This window comes from Onychostoma macrolepis, chromosome 02 (assembly GCF_012432095.1).
Source record: "Onychostoma macrolepis isolate SWU-2019 chromosome 02, ASM1243209v1, whole genome shotgun sequence".
Classification (NCBI taxonomy): Eukaryota; Metazoa; Chordata; class Actinopteri; order Cypriniformes; family Cyprinidae; genus Onychostoma; species Onychostoma macrolepis.
Window position 1 is genome coordinate 28,055,208 of NC_081156.1, and position 24,969 is coordinate 28,080,176.

Genomic DNA, 24,969 nt, shown 5'->3' on the forward strand with positions numbered 1-24,969 from the left:
AATAAAAGTATAAACTTTCACAGTAGGGATGGGCAATACGACCAAAAATATCGTTATGATATTTTTTCATATCATATAATATCGACAATATTTATCATGGTGAAGGAAATGCTATCCACATGTTTGTTAGACCTTGAGAAAAAATGCAAGCATAACCTTTGTTCACAATTTAACTCCCTTTTAATTTAGGGCCACATGAAATCCATTTTATTTTTCACTAAATTTTGTGGTTTCCATTTTATTTATTTATGTATATATTTGTTTTGGATTCTGTTTTATAATCCAGTACAAATTTATTATTAAAAATGTGTCTAATGAAATGTATGAACAAAACAAACAAATGTATGTTGTAAATCAAATTTACAACAAAACACTGTATTTTTATTTTTGCCAAAAAAAGATTTTGCACAACAGAACTGTATAATTTAAAACATGGATGAAAAATATATTGGTTGTATGATATTCCTTAAAATTATTATTATTATTATTGCTTCGAGAAGTACATTTTATACAACAGATTATATATCTGTCATAATTTCTTCAAGTTAAAGCAAACTTTTATTTTGGAGGTTTTTCATGAAGATCTTTGAGTTTTAATGGGTATTTGATGGTAGTTCTTCTCAAATGAAACAGTGAAAAGCTTGTGAAGTGACCTTCAGAACAGCTCTGAAGATTAAGTTCATGTGTGCATGTCCTCATATATTGAGACGGCAGATGCTGAAAACACTGTGAGTGTCACATGTGTTTGTGTTTGTGTAATAGACACAACCACGGCAATCATTCACAGAGACGTGCAGAAAACACAGACTTATGAGCGACATGCACTTAATGGTTGTTGTTGCATTTATTTCTGCTGTATGATAGGCTATTAGATTAAAACTTCCAGAGCTTATCATCGTTATTGACATAAATTTTATCGCTATCTCGATATGATACCATTTACCGCCCAGTCATGTCACAGCTCAGTTGAATTCTCATTTATGTTTCATTTCAGAATCAGGGTGTTTCCAATAAAACTGCATGAGAGAAATAAAAACACAAAACCAATGAATGTGATAGCATTGCTCGTATAATTTCATTTTGGAAATATTCAATGAGACAAGGCTAAGTTCATATAAAATTCTTGCAGGCGCTGATACCTCGGCAAAACTGAGCCCAGTTTGAGCATCATTGAGATCTTTTCTGATCTATTGAAGAGACACATGGGAGAACAAATGCCTATTCTCTCACCATCATGTCGTTCCAAACATTCATCACTTCCTTTCTTCTGTGAAACACAAAAGGAGATATTTTAAAGAATGTTGAATCCCACTGGACCCTATTGACTTTCACTATCCTCTTCTGTGTTTCAAAGAAGAATGAAAATCACACAGGTTTGGAATGACATGAGAATGAATACTGGATGACAGAATCGTCTCTTTAAGACTCCATTTGATCTCCAATTATTCACTTTGATGTCTTGCAGAAACAACTGATATATCAAAGCGATCTGATGGAGGCATATAAACATGATGACACAAAAGCATACAAGCATAAAACAGCATAAAACACAACATAAGGCAGCATAGCAGTTCAAACCTGCAGCTCAAACCACAGGACATGAGCACAATACGAGAGCAATATGCAACACAACAAAAAGGGAATAAAGAAACAACTTTTAAGGGCTTAAGAACTTTCCAAACAGAACGAGACTTGAGAAATGAGATAAAACGCCAGAAGAAACCTTTTTGAATGAGTCTGCCCAAGTGACCAATACTGCAGTAAAAGCCAAAAGAAATCGATTCATGCAAACCTGGGAGATGTTATTCAATGTCCAAAACAGAACACAGCAATCAAGTGTGGAATACCACAAAAACAGACCTGAACAATCCTACTGTGGAGCACCACAAATTAGACCTGAGAAAAGTGCTGTGGAACAAAGTGAACAATCTGCTGCAGAGTCAGGCCACGCCAATCTACTGAAGAGCACCACAAATTGGGCCTAAAGAATGTTGGACAGCTAGATATTATGAAAGAGATAGAGAGAGAGAACAGTTTAATGGTTTAGTGTCAAGAGCTCTGAATAACATGCTATTCATATTACTTCTATAGAGAATACATTGTATTAGTGTTTTCTAGATACCAGAATTTTAGTATAGTCGGTCGGTACCAATACCAGTAAAATTACACAATTCTCAGTTACTAATTTCATTGTAACTATTTTATTTTAATTTTTTTTTTTTTTTAACTATTTGAAAATAAAAATATAAAATGTTTAATTAGTTAATTATTAACGCCCACAATAACAATTGTAAGTAAATAATACATTAAAACATTAGCACGCTATAAGAAATAAATCTGTAAAATAACAGAAAAAGCACTGGCAACTCATTATCCATTCATTTTAGACATTTCCATTAACCCTAAAACACAATGCAGTGAAGTGCAAAATATTAAATACCTGTAAAAAAAAAAAAAAATTAATAAATACAGAAAATTGCTTTAAATTAATACAGTACATTGTGCTCTATTTTTATTTTTTATTTTATAGCGATAGAGGCCATTTACACTAAGTGCAAACAGCCGCCACCGCCAAAAAAAAGTGCACTGTTTGCACTAAGTGCAAATAGCATATTTTCTTAGCGATAGATGCTATTTACACTAAGTGAAAATAGCAGCATTTTTTGGTGATATGCTATTTACACTAAGTGCAAATAGCTATAGATTCTATTTACACTGTTAAAATAGCAGGATTTTCTGCTATTTATACTACTTATTGCAAATAGTGGCAATTATCTGCACCTCAGTATTGTAGTACATTATAAAACAATATGCAATATTAACTTATTGAGTGTAAATTTTCATTTTATTTCAAATTATTAAATGGATGCGAACCTTATATTGGGACAGTAAAGCCCTCCCTACACCTACCCTAACCCTACCCGATACTTTTTCAACTTTTTGATTATTTTTGATTATTATTTTGAGTTTTTCTAATGTGATTTGAAATTTGAAAAGGGAGAAATAAAGTTTGCCAAAAGGTGGATTCGAACCCGGGTCGATCGCGTCAAAATGAGTATGTCATACATTTAACCATCTGCACCACTGGAGCTGACGATAGTTGACAGTCTTTTGTAATGTTGACTATCCCAATAACACATTGGTGGGTGGAGTTAGTCTAAATAGCTACTCCCAACAAGGCGGGCTATTTGCATTTAGTGTAAATAGACACTCCGTTTTTTTAGGCTTCAGATATTGTTCAATTAATGACACACTGCATTAAAATGATCAAATAAAAATCTATTGATAAAATTAAACAATCAGAAAACATAAATAACTACTGGACACACACACAGCATGACTTAACGCACAGATCTCTTTAGACACAACAAGTTTTGTCCTTTCTGTTGCTATGGTTATCTCCAATTCAGATTTTAATGCAGTTGTCACTCCGCAAACTTTGCAGTGTGTACTTAGCAGCATGAAAAATACTTTTTTTATTCAAAAAAAAAATTGTTTACACTGCGGAATGAAACTCTCAACTACATTGTGTTTACAAAATGATTTGTGAGCGAGCAGAGCTCATGAGCTTAACTTAAATGACTCTGGTTGGCCATGCACTGACATGCTCAACAGACATGTTTGTATTTGGCTGTCAAGCTCAACACTGCAAAAACACATTGTTAACAGAAATCTTTGACATAAGGCACTAGCACAAATGCGCACTGAAGCATTTGAAAGCAGCCACCTATTAGTGGCTACCGAATTGTTCTGGTACTCAGAATTATCAATACTGCCGATACAACAGAATATGGTGTTGTTACATTTTTAAAATGCAAGTATCGACTTGGTACCAAAGTAGCAGTATTGTTCATAGAATGACACTCTCTGCTACTATATTTGTCAAATTATACAGTAATAAAGTCCAGTCACATAAAAATGGAAAGGAGTAAACGTAACACTCAATATGGCAGCTGTACTGCTGCTTTACAGTTAAAAGTTTCAATCATGTTTACTTATTTTGTAGGACGTTCTTAATTTACGCAAAATTCAATTAAAATGTAAAATAGCCATTTTTAATTTCAAGATACTGCCACTCACAGAATTAAATATAAGCATAAAGAGGTTGTATAACAAAGGCAGCAAGGTCATGTTGCTTGCAACAGTAGAAACAATATTGCAGTGTTTAAAATGATTATTGTTGCATAATGTGCATTGTTGCACATAGTCTTTTAAAAATATAATAGGCAATATTCAGTGTACCCTGCAGAGGCACAGAGGCATCTATGATATTCTTAGTATAGTGTGCTCAGCCATCATGAATATGCATGTGTGCATTTCTAAGGGCATGCGTTACAAGTTCTGGATATGAAATAATCACAACAACATAAGATGATCAGTTTCTTTACTGCTGGTGTTCAAGAAAATCATGCAGACTGAACTAAAGTGTGGGTGGAGGTCTCTTCAAAACATCTTCCTTAGAGAGTATTGAGTCCAAAAGTATTAAATTAAACCCTGAAACTACAAAACTTTCCATCTAAATTACACATTGACCATGAAGACAGATGTACCCAGCTTTTCCATTTCAAGAATCACCATTAAAAAATAATATTATTATCAGGTTTCACATAACAAAGGAAATGAACACTTCAATCATGACTAGGTTTACAATAATCCAGCAATTCTGTTTAAAATCATTGTTATAATTAATCCCCTGATCGGGTTTAATATAATAAAAATATGAATCCCATGATGATGTTAAGCAGAATATTATAAATTAATCCCCTGATCTGGTTTAGAGTAATGAGAGGTACACTTGACTGAGCAAAATGAAAAGCAGCGGAGACAAAATGTGTGTGTCATAGTTACTGAAATGGAAACATGCAGAGCCCTGAAGAGGAGAGTCAGGAATCACATTTACACTGACTTGAGACAGAATGAAGACATGTCATGTTCAGCAATAAATTCAACATTTTCATGATCAGTTTAATCCAAAACCATGCAGATAAAGAGAACACGAAAGACACAAATATGGTAAAAAGATGGAGATATTCTTTGAATAGCTATGGTTGAAAAAAAGTTAGGTTGGAAGGAACAGCCAGACATCTCTTTGTGCATTTGACTCATTTTTCCATCCAACAGTGCTGCTGACTCTTATTCAATACGGCTTGACTGCTAGCAGCACTCAAGGTGAAGTTTGAAATTAATCCAAGGAAAAGAGTTTACATTAAAACCCTGGTAAAGAGCTTAGTTGTTTAGTTATCTTGATGACGCTAATGAGCACAAGTCCCTCCCTATGACAGATAACGACAGACAAGGGTCGAATTCTGCATACTGAGTACTGTATAGTGCATACAAATCTTTTTAAATAGTAGATGAACCATGCAAAAAAAACAGTCCTAAGATACATGGCTGTCACATGACCTTATTATATGAATATCTGCCCAATATCATTAAAAGGAAACAGCTATATTGCATAAAACATTCAAAAATTTTTGCATTAAAAAGAAAAGAAAAGATGTTTAAAATTCAGCTGGTTTATTCATAAATAAAGGTCAAATCAAGTGAATTACATAATGGGATACAGCAAGGCTCTACAGTGTGACCATTTAGTTGCACTAGCAACTGAAAATTACTGTGTGCAACATTATAAAATGTTAGGCGTTAGTGACTGACCCAATCAAATTTAATGAATAGCTGCATGCAGATTTCAAAATTAACATTTGGCGAGCTCTGAATGGAAGTAAAAATCGCGAAGGCTGCAATTTAATAATCTTTATTTAAAGTCTGATATGCATGTTATATTGTGGCACATAAAGGGATAGTTCACCCAAAAATGAAAATTCTGTCATTAATTACTCACCCTCATGTCATTCCAAACACATAAAACTTTCTTTCTTCTCTGGAACACAAATTAAGATATTACTGATGAAATCTGAGAGCTTTCTGACCCTGCATAGACTGTAACGGAACTTACCCACGTTCAAGGTCCAGAAACGTAGCAAGGACATCGTTAAAACAGTCCATGTGACATCAGTGGTTCAATCGTAATTTTATGAAGCTATACGAGTATACTTTTTGTGTGCAAAAAAATAATGTCTTTATTCAGCAATTCTTCTCGTGGTACTTTTTCGTCAGTGCAAGGCAGAAACTGACATGGAAGAGAAGAAATTGTTAAATAAAGTCATGATTTTTTTCCCTTTGCACACAAAAAGTGTTCTCATAGCTTCATAAAATTATGGTTGAACCACTGATGTCGCATGGACTATTTTAACCAGGTCCTTGCTACATTTCTGGACCTTGTCTATGCAGGGTCAGAAAGCTCTCAGATTTCATCAAAAATATCTGAATTTGTGTTCTGGAGATGAACAAAGGTCTTACGGATTTGGAACGACAAGGTGGTGAGTAACTAATGACAGAATTTTAATTTTTGGATGAACTATCCCTTTAAAGTTACCATTACCAGCGTCTCTAAAAATAACTTCATGTTCCTAAATATTTGACAGTGGTCTTACATTTTTAAAGTTGTACATGTAGAGTACAGTACAGTATTCTGTGCTCTGTTGTAAACTGGCAAAATGTAGTACCCAGAAAAAAGTTGGGTGAAGAACCAATTTCCACTCAGAAATTGCTAGTAAATTTCATACACAATTACGAAGAACTGGCACGTAACACATTGAATTAAATGTGAAATTTAGAAGTAGAAAAACTAAAATAGTAGTTTGTTATATAACACTCTTTTATACAACAATGATCTTTGTTTAATATTTTTTTACAAAGCAGATCAGATATTCAATGCAATTTGCATACTGTGCACAATATACATACTGCATACTAAAAGAAATGGTAAGACTGGTAGTGTAGTATGCCATCCTGAAAATAAGATGGAATGTGACATACTGAACCTACATTATGTACTGTATGTGATTTTCAATATTCACTGAGCCATTACTGCAAGTGCATCATTCACAAGCAAATAAGCATTTGCCACGGTCAATTCAGCAATTTCATGCACAAATATACAGATGAAGCATGTGACATGTGAATTGTGTTAAAGTTCAGAAACACAGTAACACACTTTTATAGTGCCTGTGGCAAACATGTGTCATGCATGTGAAGTACTTCATGACAAGTAACTTACTGACAGAGTGTACTTCATTCAGAGCTAGCTAATTAATTCTAACAAGTATATAAATAGATCTCTCACCTGCTTGGGTGAGAGAGAGAGCTAGAGAGATTTTGTGTGTGTGTGTGCACTTCCAGTAATCGTTGGTATGGTGCCCAAACATTAAAGGAATGTAATGTGAACCATCCAAGCGTATGTCATGTGATTGGTTTAAAGCGGTGCTAGAAAGAAGAGTGTGAATGTGTGTGTGTGTGTGTGTGTGTGTGATTATGCTGTATGATACGATATGACACAGCGTGAAAACCCTTCATCGCTCTTGTCTATCCCCTCCTTCTTCCTTCTTTCCACTTTCTTGGTTCCCATTCATCTTTCTCTCTTCCATCCCTTGTTCGCTCTACTGCCACCTCTGCTTGCCTTATTTCCTCTCTCTTTCTCTCCAGCCTGTTTATTCGGTCTGTCTGTGGTCCCTTTTTGTGTATCATTCATTCACTCCTCAGATTAGAAACGCTTATTACCGCTCTTTTGTCTCAGCCCACAGAGACGCGGCTGAATCAGACACACACACGCACACATATACACGAACACAGGTTCATTGACAGGTTTGTACTGTTTGTATTTTCTAGCTCGTATCATGCGACGAATGCAGATTTAATCACAAGGCAGAAAAAGCCATGGTTGGCACTTACAACTCTGCGGTGAATTAAACCACACAGCGCACTTCTCAGCGCTGACAAACCTGGTGAATAAAACCGCAATGTAGAGCAGCTGAGACGAGCCACACAGCGGAGCTTTCAGAGTGAAACTGCTGAATAAAACAACACGGCTCTTTCATCCTCAGCCAAACTGATGGGTGACTCCACAATGTGCTGCTTTCATCACAAGCACGTTGCGTGTGAACATCTGAGGAGGGCACATACACACATATATCTCAAACACATATGCGCACACACACAGCTGATACTTTTAACCCGCAGACAGACTACTCTCTCTTTTATACACACTTTCTCTCAAACACACACTTGAAAGAACTCATGTTCGATAATTGGATCTGAACAATCTAAAACCAGAAGTGAGACGGAGAACGAACCAAACCGGGCTAAAGGTTAACAACATTCATCATTATAAAAACGCACACACGCGTGGCTCTCTCTGGCCGATAGCTGCTATTCAACAGACTCATGCTGATCCCACCTGATCTCGCCTCTCCCCACTTATAGACAGTTTAATCAAACACACAGCACTTCGCAAGAGCTCTGCCATCCTGTTAGATCACAGGAAGGGCTGAGGAAAGTGACTGGCTACAGCTAGGAGATCAGTGGAATCAGAAGCGAGCGTTTCGGGATGTGGTTAATTTGCTGTTGGAATTGTCTGAGAGTTTCTGAGAGCAGCTGGTTGGCTATGTTGGAACCGAAATTGAACTGATTTTTTTTTTCTTTTTGCAGAATGTAATAGGAAACGGGAACAAAACCAACCGTTTCAATTCTTCATACTATGAACGTTATTAACCATACTTTTATTTCGTTCTAAACACTTCCAATTTGGAAAGGAGGCCACCGAAAGCTGGAATGCAAAAATGCTACTTCTGCTCGGAACGAAGCAAAATGAAATGTTTGGCTCAGTCTGTGATTGGTGCAATCAATCTCTGTGGCCAAATACAAATATGCATACTTCCCTGGTACAGAACATGCATCATCTATTTATCTATCTATCTATCTATACATACACATGATAGATAGATAGATAGATAGATAGATAGATAGATAGATAGATAGATAGATAGATAGATAGATAGATAGATAGATAGATAGATAGATAGATAGATAGATAGATAGATAGATAGATAGATAGATAGACACTACAGAGGCATTGTTGAAAATAACTGTTTTTACAGGCTGACTGTTTGCAGTTATTTCATTGTTTGGGTATTTTTCCTGTGTCCTTGGTCTTAGGTGAAAAGTTTCATTGATTTAGACTTGGGATAGATTGAGAGTGGCTGACGCAATCAGTTAAAGACTGAGCAAAGCCGATACTATCAGAGAGACAGACAGAAAAAATCTTCAAAAGCGATGTCGCACCGGCTGCCAATTCTTAAGACTGAAAGTACACCTTGAGCAAGAGGTGAAACTGCTTGTGACAGTTTAATTAAGATGATGTTCAGAGCACTTTATAATAACTTACAACTCATTTATTCAACATTATCAAACATTAAAAATGATTTTTTTTAAATGATTTAATCCAATATAAATATAATAAGAAAAATATAAAATAAAGTTTCTAACCACATCATCAATGCATCTTGGACTGATTCATTAGTTATCTGTGGAAAATAATTATTATTTGTAGAATGTAAAATACAAATTTAAATGTATTAACAGAATGTAATATATTATTATATTAGGTTAGGTTAGCAAAAACAATTTTCAAGAAATCAATGCTTTTATTCAGCAAGGATGTGTTAAATTGATCAAAAATGGCAGTAAAGAGGTTTATAATGTTACAAATATTTTTTTTCAAGCAAGCACTATTTTTCAAACTTTCTGTTCTTTCAAGAATCATCAAAGACATACCTCCACTTTCCACATTTCACTAAGCAGGACAACCATTTTCAACTAATAATAACAATGAGAAGATAGATTTCTTAAGTACCAAATCAGACTGATTATGCCATTACAGAAATAAATTAAATTTTAAAATATATTCAAATATATTTTCAACTTTAAAAAAATTAAATAATAATTAACAACATGTGACAATTTTAATGCTTATGGCTGTATTTTGATCAAATAAATACAGCCTTGGTAAAAATAAGACAAAAACAACAACAACAAAATCTTAATGACTTCAAAACTTTCGAAAGAGTAGTGTTTTCTATTTCGAAATAGTTTGAAGCAAACTTCAAATGAATTTTTAAAATATAAATAACAATAGTATATTTCATGCTAGGGATGGGTGATTTATCCAATTTTAGAGATGTTGTCAATATAAAAATCACAGGATATAGTGTGAATATTGAGTATTGTTGAAAATTAAGATTAAATTGCCACAGAAGGCACCAATAAGCAATTTCACTCCTCCTGCAAAGTAGCCAAGAAGTGCACTGCTTATGTGTTCCAGCAACTACTTCCCCATCTGAAATAGTTTTTAGTGCCTCTGTGAACATACTGTCATGCCACAGAGCATCTCTTAAACCAGAAACCGTTGATAGACTTGTGTTCTTAGATAAAAACTTGTGAAACACTTGCATACTTTACCCCAGCTGCACAGTGTAAAATGTAGTATGTGAATTGCATTGCTCTAAAGAAGCTGTCAGAATGTACTTTCTGTACCCATTTTACACTCATTTTTTATATTGTTACATTTACATGTGTTCATTTAAAAAAAAAGAAGTGGTCAGTAGGTCTCATTTTTAATATGTATGTTTTTGCACTAAACATTTTAAATGTGCTTAGAAACAATACCTGTTCTATCCAAATCATGCTTTTTATTTTTAAATGGTGTTGTAGGAAATCACCTTTTCAATTAACCTAAAGCAAATGCAAAAATATCAAGATATAGGTATCAATTATCGTCAAAGTTTGGAATTTTAGGTACATCCCAGCCTGATTTTCATACTGTTGTTACCTGCAGAACTTTTAGAAGTTGTAGAAACAGTTAAATAAACCAAAATATCAGCACTGCACTCAACAAGTACTGGGTAAAACAAAACCAACATTGTTTTTAAAATGTTGTAGGAACACATATCAAAAGCAAAGGTTAATCTACTAAATACATGCTCAGAAATCATCCAAGGAACTTTAATAGCTTCTCTAAATAGGAGATAATTGGAGAGAAACAGAAGCATGGCTTGGTAATGGAGAAGAGGGCATGACCTCCTCTGTGCACAGGTATACCTTTCCCCACAAACAGTGAAATAACAGCAGAGAAAAGATCCTCACCTACTCTTTGAAAAAAAAGTTCCACTTTAAAAAGGAGCAGGACATGAAGTGCTCATTAAAGCGATGAAAAGCGTTGCATTATTAAAACGGAAGCAGCAGAGAATAGGCTGATTGTTTTCGAGCGTTACAGCAAACACTCAGTAGATCCCTTTTGCTAATGATAGCTTCACTAATCATAGTCATCGCAGTAGAACAGCGGGCCACAGGATCATAGGGGGCATAAACAAATTTACAAGCTCATCTGTGGTTTGTCGACAGATCGTATTATCAATGATTGTGGATCATTTCCCAGAGGAGAATGACCTCTGCTTAAGAGCCTGTGATGCATCTTACTGTCAGAGAAGCTGGTAAGCATTTCCTGAAAACATGATTCATAAGATAAGACGCTCTGTGGAACTGACAGGGTTCCCTGCTTCTTCTTAACACTACGGTCTCTTCCTTTCTCCCTCTCGCTCTTGGTTGCTTCCCAGGCCTTCTGCTCCACAGAGTTACATTTCAGCAGAAAGATGCTGGCAACAAAAAGAGAGAGAGAGAGGAAATGTACAACAAATAGCCAGAGGGTGTGTGAGAGAGCGAGAGAAAGAGAGCGGGAGAGTGCGAGAAAGAATCAGCAGCATTAGAAAAGGTGCCAGCAACAAATCTGTCCTCTGAGTTAAGTGAGCCACTGGCACTTACACACAGCTCTCCCGCCTCTAAATCTCATCCACATTAATGATTGGCCAGCATTACCGCCCATTGCTTAATCTCTCATCATTATTGGCCACATCTGGAGGAGCCAAGCCGCTCAATCAAGCCACAGCCGCATGTTACGCTGAGGTAAGGAAGCAAACACGCCAGCACTTTCAAACGGATCGCATTTCCCAGGGAGCTTTGCAGTGGTAAACACAGCCCCAGGGCACTCCTGAAAGCAGGAAGTGTGATCCAACTGCCAACCGGCTAATTGGAAATGCTTTCCTCCGTTCGAGTGGACACAGCTCTCATTCCTGTGGACCCAAGCTCGGTCCCGCAGAACCTTTGAAGCCCGGTACATGGTCCCTTTAGCTTGCTGCACAATTACGCTATGGCGCAGGCAGGAGAGAACCAAGTCCATGTTTTTATTCATGAAAAATATATCACGGGCGATGTCGGCTGGATAAAAATACCCGCGTAAAGTGGGCCAAACTGCTTTGAGTACAGCACTGTGATGTTTAGCTGGGAATGTTATGATGTCATCAGAGCCACGGATACGCTCTACCTTGTTTTTGGCATTTGATTAGCTGTTATTGCTGATAGTGGTGCTGCTACAACACTTTCTTTTAATTGATTTGGCACATAAGGAAAACTGTAAATGTGATCTCTTTATGATTGGACAGCTCTCTGCCTCTTGATTCACTTTTAGATAAGGCTGCAATGAGCAATTATTTTTCAATTAATATACAGTTTATCCAATTAGTTAATTAATCTAATGGTTATTTTACATATACTGTAAGCCATTAACAATATGGTTAACTTACAAATAAATAATAACTGTAGCTTCTGGCATTAATATTTCAACATTTTATTCAAGGATTTGTTAATAAAAATACTTGCTTCGCAAATAAATAAAAAATCCCCAAAAAAAGAAAAAGAAAAATGTGTAGAATTAAAATTCTATCAGTAATACAAATGTCCATAAGTCCAACAAAAATAGTAATCATATGTAACCATGACAGTATCAAAAATGTCCATGTCCATAAATAGGGGTTCAGCACAAAACTCATGGTTCGGATTATATTATGGGTTTTGAGTCACAAATTGGATCATTTTCACATCAGTTAAAAAAAAAAAATTGAGGTGGGGGGAACAATGTAACTTTGCTTTCCATTTATTACTTAACAACGTAACACTTTAAGAACTTTGTCGATACCACAGCAAAAGCTACTAGACCTAGCTAATAAAGTTTAAACATTATTAATGACAAGTGAACATAAAATAAGAACAAATACACAAATTACAAGCATAGATAAATAGAACAAAGTAAAAAATGAAATATGGTCTAACAGTTGTATTCAGGTTTAGAAATGTAATAATTAAGTGTAAAATAACACTGCATAATGTTCACGGTATAAATTAAATGTACCGGTATATTAATTTTTGTTGAAGCTGTTTTGTTGTTTGATAAACATAAATGACAGACAGCAGCAGGTATTTTTAGGCTGCTGTCACTTTGGGCCTGTTTACACCTGGTCACTTCATGCACTTCATGCAGGCCATTGTCATGTTTGTTTTGATTAAAACGAACTCTGGTGCGATTGCTCTGTTAGTGCGGTTCGTGTGAGTAAGTGTGAATGCTGCCTTCCAAACCCTGGTGCGCACCAAACAAGCGGACCGAGACAGCTAAAAAGATCTCGGTCCGCTTCCAAACGAACTCTGGTGCGGTTCGAATGAAATATAAACGCAACACGGACCAAATACTTCTAAACAAACCAAAACCAGGAAATAATGACAAGATGCGACGCTATGCGACATGATTTGATGACACGGAATGAGCGGTGTAACCAAAACAAAATGAGCAGAGGTCAAACATGGAGCAACGATGAGGTAAAGGGCCTTTAATGAGCTCCTTGTGAGTTTGCAGTTGGTGAAAATAAAATTATATGTACACGCAACAATGAGCGCACTTAGTCCAGCAGACAGCATTAGGTGTGTTCGACTTAAAGCGGCGCTGAGCAGACCGATTGGTTAATGGGTGTTTTGATATCATACACTCGCAGCGCTGCTTTAAGTCAAACTCACCTTTTGTTTGGGGTGTTCGGTAAGTTCCGTCACGAAATATACGTCATTCAAGCCGACCAATCAGGTTGTGAAAGTATCACTATCCCTTTAGGTTCAGTGTCTTTAGGTTTGCTGTCAAAAATGCCAGTGTGAACGCTAAGCGGTCCAGGACCAAATGTATCATTTTCCTTTTTGGTCCGGACCAAATGAACCGAACTACAAGTGTGAACACACCCTAAGACTGAATGCATGGATCCGGTATAATGATACACATCCAATTTCTTTGTTTACATTCACTTCATTTAAGACATAACCGGGTATTTTGAGACAATTCTGTGCGCGTTTGTACATTTGTGTGTCCCAAGTGCAAGGAGGTGCCCAAGTGAACTCAATTCTGTGCACTTTCTGAAATGTGCATGAGTACAGTATTGAGTATCTCTTTCTCCTTGTCTTGCACTTGAAAGGTTTAAAATCACTTGAATTAAACTGGCAAGACTTGGAAACACATGCATCAGTCTATGATGGTTAAACTTTGCAACTAATCCATGTATCACATGCATGCCAAACTGTGAGGCCTGGTCCGTACAAGTCATAGATCAACTGTTGAAACCCTATCCATAAAACCGGAAAGTTTTATCACAATTGATAGCATGATTAAACAGTCAGTTTATCCATCAGATATTTTAAATAACCAACAACGACTTTCAATGTTTTGTAACAAAGTGCATGAACTAATTTCTCCATCATTTCATCCCTACTTTTAGATTTCTGATTATAATAGTAAATCAGAGAAAATATCAATCCATTTAAGGCCACTGTGAATCTCTGTTGAATTAAATCCATAACAATCATTCCCATTTGGCAACAGCAGTCAGAAAGGAAATGTGATGTAATTTTACGGAATGTTTGGAATGAATATGTGTTGTTTTTTTCCCTACTCTCAGATTTGTGTTTTCCCAAGCAATGAATTGGTGGCTGAGGACAGGATAGTGCATTTTGCAAAACAAGTACGCCACAGGGCAATTCATGGTTTGGCATCACTCTATTGCGAAGAAATCAGCTCTCATCCTACAGCCCTGTTCTGCAGATAGCATCTGTTTTAAAAGCTTTGGATCTCAGCGTCGTGTCAGAGTAAACATATTGTATGCTGATGAATCTAGGGCTCGGCAGCATCAGTCTAGAGTTATTTAGAGTTTAGATGGAAGATAACAAATTAGCAAAAAGGAATTATCCACAGACTGTGCATACAATGTACAAAGAACATTCACCCCTCTTCATAACGCATGCTTACAACTTTTACACTGAACATTTGCATCAAATGCAAACTTTTCTTTAGACAATGTTGAAAAAAAACAGCATATGCTGGTTAGGTATGAGCTGCTGGTTTAAACTGGTTTAAGCTGGTCGTGTGCTGGTCCTAAGCTGGTCCTGAGCAGGAGCTAGTTGCTTAGGACCAGCTTAGGACCAGCACGTGACCAGTTAAGGACAAGCTTAAACCAGCACATGACCAGCTTAGGACCAGCTTAAACCAGCTTAAACCAGCTCAAACCAGTAGCCATGCTTCAAAACATACCTAACCAGCATATGCTGGTTTTTTCAACAGGGCTTCTGGCCAAAACTGCATAATAAATAGGTTCCCTTTCAATTCATGTCATATGAACTGAACTGACCACATTGAACAGGAATGTGATTTGAAATTGAGATTAAAATTGAGAATCACAAAAAGAGGACTTTACTGAGTTATTGAGGTACTGCATTCTGGACAATGATGTATTCTTTCACCTTAGTCTACAGAAGTTAATTTATTAAATATAATGAACTACACGTGACATTTCAAACATATCTATCCATCCATCCATTCATGGCCTATAGAACATTGAGACTTCCAGACTATTTTTTAAGTTTTAAGCTAGCATTCAAATAACAAATGCTGCTTGTCTAGTTAAAAATGACAGATACATGTATATGAAGTTCAATTTATTTTAATTCTTCTTCCTTACATTCAAATTTAAATTACAATTCTGAATCCTGTTTGGTCCATCAATTTAAATTTAGGATCTGAACTGGAATTTAAAAGGCATTCTCAGTACAGTTTCACAACCCTGGATTTTCAGTGCTAAAATTGCATTGTTTTAATATTCAAATTAAGGCAATATTAGTGAGCTTGTTGCATCATCTCATGAATATTCATTGCTGAAAATTCCTGAAAAACGCTCATGTCCTGATTAATGACAGGAGATCTGTATCTAGCCTAGCTTTTAACACAGGAAACATGAGAAGATGGAGCCGAATGCGCATTTAATGCAATCAGATCACTCTTACATCTCTAGATACAACCATTTTGAACTCACAGAAGTCCCAACACTTAACCTTAATCTAATAGGTCAAGCTTCTCTTGCTTGTACACAAGCTCTGCACAAACCCCTTGACACAAGATGGCTTTCTAGAGTGCAAAAAAGGTTCACATAGACAGCAAAAAGAGAGAAAACACACCCTCAGCACCCACTTCAGTTTTTTGGAGTAGACTCTCAATTGTATCACTTTCTAACTCACAGATAAGCTCTAGTACAAGTGAGAACGTTTCAAGCTTTGGGAAACTACATTTCCCAGGAGTCTGTGAAGGGTTCTAGAGATTGTAGACAGGAAATAATGTCCTTTCTATGACTTTACGCGTCTCACTCGGGGGTTCCGGCATGTAAACGAAGCCAAGACAAGGGTGACTTTCATTTCCCCCTCTCTCCTTCTGTTTTTGGGTGTACTTCACATCCAGAACCACACACAATCTCAAGCACACCTACTGATCTCATGCCATGTCTATAAAAACCCAAAACAGCCATATACTCATTACATTGATCTTTATCCAAGTCTACATTGAAACAAGACAGCCACACTGGTGCTGGGCCAGGAGAGCCAATTCAAATTCATTACGTACCTCAGAGCAGAGCCGCTGTCTCTAGATTCGTTTTTTGGGGTTTTCGCATACGACGGCTTTGATTGGAAAGGACTAAAGGGAATCAGTGGTTGTGAGAATCTTTGCAAATATGGGACTAGAACTACATTATTATCTTACTCTCAACTAATTTGACATTAAGTCAGCCGTCACATTCAAACATATGAATTTGTTTATCTTTTCTCATTATCTTTTCATCTTTAACACCAGTCTATTAAACGATCAGCAGGGGGATTGTGGCAAAAAAAAATGCTAATGACCACATGACCGCTTTTTGTGCATTAGTCTATTGGAAAAAAGTTACATACTTAAATCAAACACATTTGTGTCCTACTACTGTGTATATTACATGTCAGCTATTCTCCCATGATCTTTAAACTTACATTTATGCATTTGGCAGTGCATGACAGTGCATTCAAGAGATAGATTATTGTTTCATGTATTCCCTGGGAATCAACCCATGATATTGCCGTTGCGAGCACCATGCCTTATTGTTTGAGCTACGAGAGCTCAGACAATTTCACAATTCTTTTTCATATAGCATTACAGGCAAACCCTAATTTTGACTGCCAGCAAAAGTGAATATAGTACTGTGATCATAGATATCTTAAAATTGATTTGTTACCAATTGTCTAAAATAAAACTTGAAATATTTTTAAAGATTCAACATCACAGACCTTGCAGACTTTGACAATAGTGACTCTGACATGCTCACTGTAATTGCCTGAAAGCTTTGTTTTCCAGTGGAATTAAAAACTGGCTCCTAGGAATTGCACAAAGCCAGTCAGTTTGGAGCTTGATGTTTTTACAAAGCTCTTGCCATTTTGGTGTGCAATATGCTTCAGATGGTTAGCGAGCAGCTCAGCTCATAGGTATGCATTCTGTCTATATGCTGGAAAACATAGCTTTTGCTGTTCCAAAACCTAGAAAGCTGCCAACCAACACCATATTTTAAGGAATCGCAAATATAAAAGCTGTTCCACATCTGTGATGTCTTATTGCCTTCTAAGATACCTCATTTCAACCAAATTCTATAGCGGGATTGCATGTTTTCTTCTTGGAGAAGAAAAAAAAAAAAGCTCGTGAAAAATTTCTTTTTAGTTGAGATGCTACCTTAAAAGGCACTAGAAACTGCTTACTGACTCTTGGAACAGAGTTCATCTTGAACAAAGATAAAGCACTTTAGAGAACATTTGAAATCAATATATCTTTACATTTACAAACACTGTTTATCGAAAAACATACTACAGTTTGTTTACTGTAATAGAATATTATTTAAAGATATGACCACTTTGGCACATCTAGCCGTATTGACAGCACTCTTATACAAGGGCCATTGCAATAGTACGGCAATATTTGTCTCTACAAATGGAAACACAAGAGAACAATAACAGCCAGAGCAAAGGAAAAAATAACATTCTAGCTCTCCTTGAAATTAAACGAGTAAATCAAGTGAGACAAAACTTGCTTTGAGTAATTAAAAACATTTTTTTCCTATAAACCACTTGAAAAAATCCATAATTATGACTTATAAAATGTACTATATCCCACGTGTGGTTGCTCCACACACAGGCCTCTGGAGTTTTCCTGTGTGGTTAGAGAAGAAAAGTCATCAGGGGTTAAGATGTGCAAAGTGCGCGTATAATTTGTGGCCTGTCGCCTGACTAATCAGTTTTTTAGTGATCCATTACTCTGCATTATTTATGCTAAGTAGCCATTCTGTTCAGGACCATTTATAATGAACATTACTCTAAAGATCTCTTAAAGGCATTCGATAACACAAACATACACACACACTTCAATAGATAACACACACACATAATTCCACTTTAATCCTGACATGCTTTCACAAACATTCACACAAGTCAGCATCACTGAGGTTACATGGTAAGACCGCATAAATCACTCAGCCCAAATGAGCACTAGCATCACAAATAACTATCAAAATGTGTCTCAGGTCAGTGGAGGGACACAACAACATGCTTCAACAGACCGCCAGCAGCCACGCAACACCACAAACAAACAATAAGGCTCATTTTCCCTAGCAATGCCTCTTTTGATGAATCTGTGATGCACAGTTGTTAAGCCCTACGAAATGAGCCCCAGAGCTGTGCCGTCCTCTTTAAAATGACCTTTCAGAATTTATCAAGCACGTTATGGAGGATATCCAGATGCTTCCGCCACATGTTGAGCTGCTCGCAGACATGTCACAGAGGATGTAGCACACATATCAGAGGCTACGGGTGATCGGTCCTACAAGTCACATACACATCAGAGACCACATGAGCAACATATGCGCTCAAACACTCACACAGACATCAGAGACCAGGGGTGGAAACTCCACTAACACATACACACTTCATAGACCATGAGCGATGAACTGGACATCTCTCACACACATATACACACTTCAGAGACCAAAGTGAAAAGTTGTCTTCCCTACATACACACACACACACACACATTCAAATGCACAGCCTTCACATCAGAGACCATGACTGGACATCTGCACACTCTCTCACAAACACTTACAGCCTACTCAAGAAACGATAAGTGAAACCCTGATAAACTTAGATCCTGATACACCTGCTAAACTCGCATCCTTTTTTAGATGCTTCATTATAGCCTTCAACTTACAATATGGTTCAACAAATTTGAGTACATAGCAAAAATTAAGAATTACAGCAACAGAGAGAACAACAATAGTTAAAAGGGAACATTTAACAATAACAAACACCACAACTCAAAATAGAAACAGACAAGCTAAACTTGTTTTCTGCAATGTGTTTAAATATAATCTGTTGTGAAAGGTGGGTTTGCAGTCTGTATTGACTGCACTGTAACCATGTTCTTTAAAATAATGGCAAGAAATATCTTTCGCGGGATGCACACAAAAACAAGCTCAATGTGGCAAGTGTATTCAGATTCACAAACAAATGTCTCTTGTAAACTGGCTCTTTTCTGTGAATCAACTGCTACCAATATGATTCTCGAACGAATGGCTTTTATGAGCCGACTCTTTTCAGTGAATCAAAATTAGGCAAGGCGATTAGTGTAGTCTGATTCGTTAAAGATTGAATGAGATGGTTCTTTTCAGTGAATCTAAATTGCATAATGTGATTAGTGTAGTCTGATTCGTGAATCAATGAGTCTTATGAGATGGCTCTTTTTAGTCAATCAAACTTAGAAAATGCGATTAGCGCCATCTGATTCGCGAAACAATTACTCGAAGACGGCTTTTTTTAGTGAATCAAAATAAGACAACGCATTTAGTGCTGTCTGATTTGTGAATCAATGACTCTTATGAGACGGCTCTTTTTAGTGAATAAAAATTAGACAACGCAATTAGTGCTGTCTGATCTGTGAATCAATTACTCTTATGAGACGGCTCTTTTTAGTGAATCAAAATTAGACAACACAATTAGTGTCATCTGATTTGCGAATCAATGACTCTTATGAGCCGGATCTTTGTGAATAAAAATTAGACAATGTGATTAGTGTTGTATGATTTGCGAATCAGTGACTCTCATGAGATGACTCTTTTTAGTGAATCAAAATTAGACAACGCAATTAGTGACGTCTGGTTTGCGAATCAATGACTCTCATGAGACAACTCTTTTTAGTAAATCAAAATTAGACAACGGGATTAGTGTAGTCTGATTCGCGAATCAGTGACTCTTATGAGCCGGATCTTTGTGAATAAAAATTAGGCAGCACTGCTTCTGTCATCTGAACATCTTCCTTCATAATCATCATGTTTGCTGACGACCAAAGGTAAGGTGTCAATTTAATAGGCCTACACTTTTATTAACCCAGTCATAGTAATATGTAAATAATATAATTTTGCACTAAATCCAACAGAAACTCCAGCACAGTCTGCATATTTCACTAATTTTATGATTGTATCAATATATAGATTTTCAAAATTGTGCTGTGATATATTTTTTTCAGGCTTCTTTGATGAATAGAAAGTTCAAAAGTTCGAAATCTAACATTACAAATGTCTTTACTGTTAATCGATTTAATGTTTCCTTGCTGGATAAAAGTATTAATTTCTAATATGTTAACACACACACACATATGTAGAATGAAGGGTGGGCGGGGCTCCACTAACAAAAGAGAATTCTGTGGTAAACCCTGCATTCATGTAAAAAGCTTTGCACTTTGTTCTAATGAATGATGCTTGTAGTGGATATAGGTTAAAAGGCCTTGCTATACACTGATTGGTTACAGCAGCAAAGGAAAAGTTTGCAAAAGTAGGTGAAACCAGCATCATCACACGTATGTACTGATAGTCAGAACATACTATACAGAACATACAAACCTGCAAAACAACCCTGTTTCCAACTATAGATTCAGCACTCAACATGTTCATACACCAATCAAACAACCTATACTCTCAAACAACCCGCTCTACTACTGCATATAATCTAAAGTATGAGTTTCTTACATATGCAAAAAGCCTGCACACACTCACACATACACTCACATTCGCATTAAGGATGCATAGGGCCAGTGGATATGCAAAAGCACAAAAAAGCACAATAATGAATAATGCAGTGAGCAGCAAAAACAGCTGACAGAGTTTTAAGTGTGTGAGAGAGAAAGGACGAGATCAGGATCGATACAAAGAAAGAAAGAAAGAAAGAAAGAAAGAAAGAAAGAAAGATTTGGTGCCATAGAATGGAAAACTGTATTTACCTTGGCATAGTTGAATAATAAGAGTTCTGTACATGGAAATGACATACCGTGAGCCTCAAACACCATTGTTTCCTCCTTTTTATGTAAATCTCGTGAATGCAAAAGACCATTGAAAAATAGGCGAATCACAACATAACATCGACTGTTACAGTCGGGATCTCTAATAGTTACACCCCCAAAATTTGCATATACCCGCCCATGTTCTAGGCCAGCCACCAGCCGAACCTGCAAAGCCGAATCATCGGAAGTTCTGCAGGTATTGTGAAGAAACAAGCGAGGAAAACAGCGAAAATGGCAGATCATGGAAATAAATGTTATGTTCCAGGCTGTGCAGGGGGTGTGAAGTGCAGGGATGGGTTGGTGTCTGTATTCAGAAAGCAACGGAAAGCAAATAACGCGTTCTAATAAAATAACCCGAGCCACTAAAGGGACATGGTTAGCTTCTTCCTGTTACATTACAGAACATAAGATTTCACTTACAACATAAACAGAGTAAGGAGAGATGACTGAGGATGATGGCGAATGATTTACAGATCCTGAGCACCACTGAAAAGCATGATCTTGTAAAATGTTTGGGAAGTACTGCCGCTCCGTAGTATAAACAGAGTACATGCGATAGCGAATCTCAAAAGTGAAAGTGAAACTAAAAAGCGATCATGCATTTGAAAGCAATTTCAATGCCCAGCATATTAATAGCGGCTCCCTGATGCCCACATTTTATATACAGTATAATTATCCAATGATATAACTGCACAAGAAAGTATTGAAATATATATTTTCCCTGTGTTTCCTTCCTGTGAGCTACTGAAATGAGCCGCACTGTGAAACAGCCAATCAGAGCAGAGCTCTACATTATTATTCATGACCCTTCCAAATAAGGTAATAACAGACCATTTCATTCTAGGGAGAAATCCTAGGGTTGTAAATGGACATGTAAAACTGTTTCTGGAGAATTTTTGCCCTTACCAAAGCCACACACCTTCTATGTAGATATCAGAGAACAATTTAAAATATTGTATCAATGCATTCTATGGCACATTTAATGAAATGAATCATGACTGCTGAAACAATGACAACATCTCACTGAAGCCAACATTTCAATGTAAATCTCCGGTTCACACTTCATAATGAAAAAGGAAAGCTCTATCACAATCATCATTCATGAATAATCATCCATATTTTCACTTAAACATTTGGACATTTGATGAAGATCTGTTCAGAGAGTACCCTAGAGAGTAACAATACACCTACACAAGCCAGCAGACTGATTCAGTCCAACTCATTGTGATTGTGTAATGTACACTTGTGCAGCAATTATACTTCTACTTCAAATTAAAAGCAGTTATGATCTCCACTCATCAGTCTGCTGAAACAGTGACAATGAAACAGGCATTTCAACACAAGCTGCATTCCTTCGTGAAAAAAATTAGACTTTATAATGAAAAGGATTTGATAAAGATGCTGTTCGGTCCTTAACTCTATAGAGAACCAATAGCCACACACCTACACAAACCAGAAGACTGATTCAGTCCAACTCAGTTAGGATTGTGTAATGTGTGCACATGTGCTTGAGGATAGATAGATCTATTGCCTCTGTTTGTGGTGTATTTGTACTAAAATAAAAGCAGTAATGATTTGCTGAAACTATGATACATTCCTCTGATCTCCAATCTATGGTAGCCCAGTAGTGCTCAACACAACTAAATCTCCACAACACAATGGGACTAATTTCATTGTGTTGCATCTTGTTTTCATTGTGTTATGCTAATTTCGATGTGTTGCAGCTTGTTTTCATTGTGTTGTGGAGATTTCGTTATGTTGCGGCTTGTTTCTGTTGTGTTGTGGAGAGTTTGTTGTGTTGTGGAGATTGCGTTGTGTTGTGCACTACTGGGCCACCATACCAATTCCTTCAAAGTATGTTAAACACTTTCGAATGAAAAATTAGTTCATAATGATAAGAAGATTTAGTCCAGCAATATGATAGATAGATAGATAGATAGATAGATAGATAGATAGATAGATAGATAGACTATCTGATAGATAGATAAACTGCTATAGTTTCCAAATAACAGAACACAGCAGAAAATTCCGTTGGAGCTGAGATGAGGGGGAGGTTCCTCTGTGCCCCACGAGCTTATTAACGGCTCTGTGATTCCCTTGTAAAAACAGAAATCAGTCAAAACATGAGGGAGGAGCTGAGTGCGCGAAGAACGAGGGGGTTTCTTACCGAAAACGAAGTTGCTCCGAACGGAGGTCGCGAGAAGCATCGTCAAGGCCGCGAGCGCCCTGAGAGCGGCCCGCTGGAATGCTGGGAATGTCATACTCTGACGCGCGCGCATCCCGCTCATCCGTCCAGCGCGTTAAAGCCAACAGTCCTCTCGGGGCCCGGAGAAGTGGAGAAGCTCTGCGAAGCGCTGACTGGAAGAAAGGACACACACATAAACACTCATTAGCAGACGGAGAGCGCCGATTGGTCGCACTGATGCTGAGCACACACACACTTCACTCACGCGCTGCCCCAGTGAGTCCATTGATCGTCTCGTGTCACTCGCAGTGTGTGATGTGTGACGCAGTGATCGAAAACATTCCCTTCGCCACTCAGTAACCCAGAAAACGACTCTGAATCGACAAACGCGACGTAAAAGTGAGCGCGTATCTGACAAGAATTGAGATTTGTAGAGAGCTGCCCCTGAAATCCTCGCGGTAGCCTTTAACACCGCTCTCATTAATCTCTCCCGCTCTCTCCGAGAGCAAGGTGCACCTGTCGCCCGTTGAGAATTCAGCGCGCAGCCTCACGCGACCGTGGCCAGTGGCCACAACCGTGCGCGCGCACTCACACACACAATAGTCCAGGTCGTTTGGCTGCCTATTCCTCTTTCTTGCGCTTTTGTGAACTGTGCAAGTCATGGCGTTGCCTGCGGGGCGGGCGTGCGATCGCGCAGAGATGCTCTGTATTGTTGTGCAACTATAGAGGGAGGCAAGGACGGACCGTGGCTGTCAAACTGTGTCTGTGTGTGTGAATGTGTGTGTGAATGTGGATGTTCAGCGCGGGCAGCGGAGCCTCGCCTCATCTCGATTGTTGTGATGAGGTGATGATACCTGCTGCAATTGTATGACACGCGACCCAAAACGGAGCCACCCGCGCCGCCTCCCTCACTCATCGCTTCTTTTCTCGCACTTCTCCTCTTTATTTCCCTCCCTCCCCCTCTCTCTCTCTCCCGCTGAGCACCAGTCCCGTTCTCACCCGCGCAACCGGGACGCCCCACCGAACCACGGAAAACAGTAGCAGGTGCACACAGTCCGAGCGCGCTGAATGCAGAAGGAGCGGCGGGGATGCGGGAGGGGAGGGGAAGCGGAGGGGGCAAAGCAACCATCAGCGCATTAACAGTAAGCCTAAGCACACTTTAACATCAACCCCCTTCCCTTCGCTCGTAGTTTAACATCTCCGAGCTCGTTGGACGGTTTCCTGCCCGGTGCGCCCGTCAGGAGGAGAGGCGCGCGCGGATGCAGGCGCATTCCAGAGCACGAGCGTGCCCCTATTTACA

The 24,969-nt window shown here is 37.7% G+C and overlaps 1 protein-coding gene across 1 annotated transcript in view; it reads right to left on the bottom strand.

The window, feature by feature from the left end:
* Positions 1-24,969, bottom strand: part of cadm3 (cell adhesion molecule 3) — a 70,456-nt gene that overhangs the window by 45,184 nt on the left and 303 nt on the right. Inside the window, 1 exon segment of the mRNA XM_058761960.1 lies at positions 23,652-23,842. Coding sequence (XP_058617943.1) covers positions 23,652-23,772 — 121 coding nt within the window. The 5' untranslated portion in view covers positions 23,773-23,842.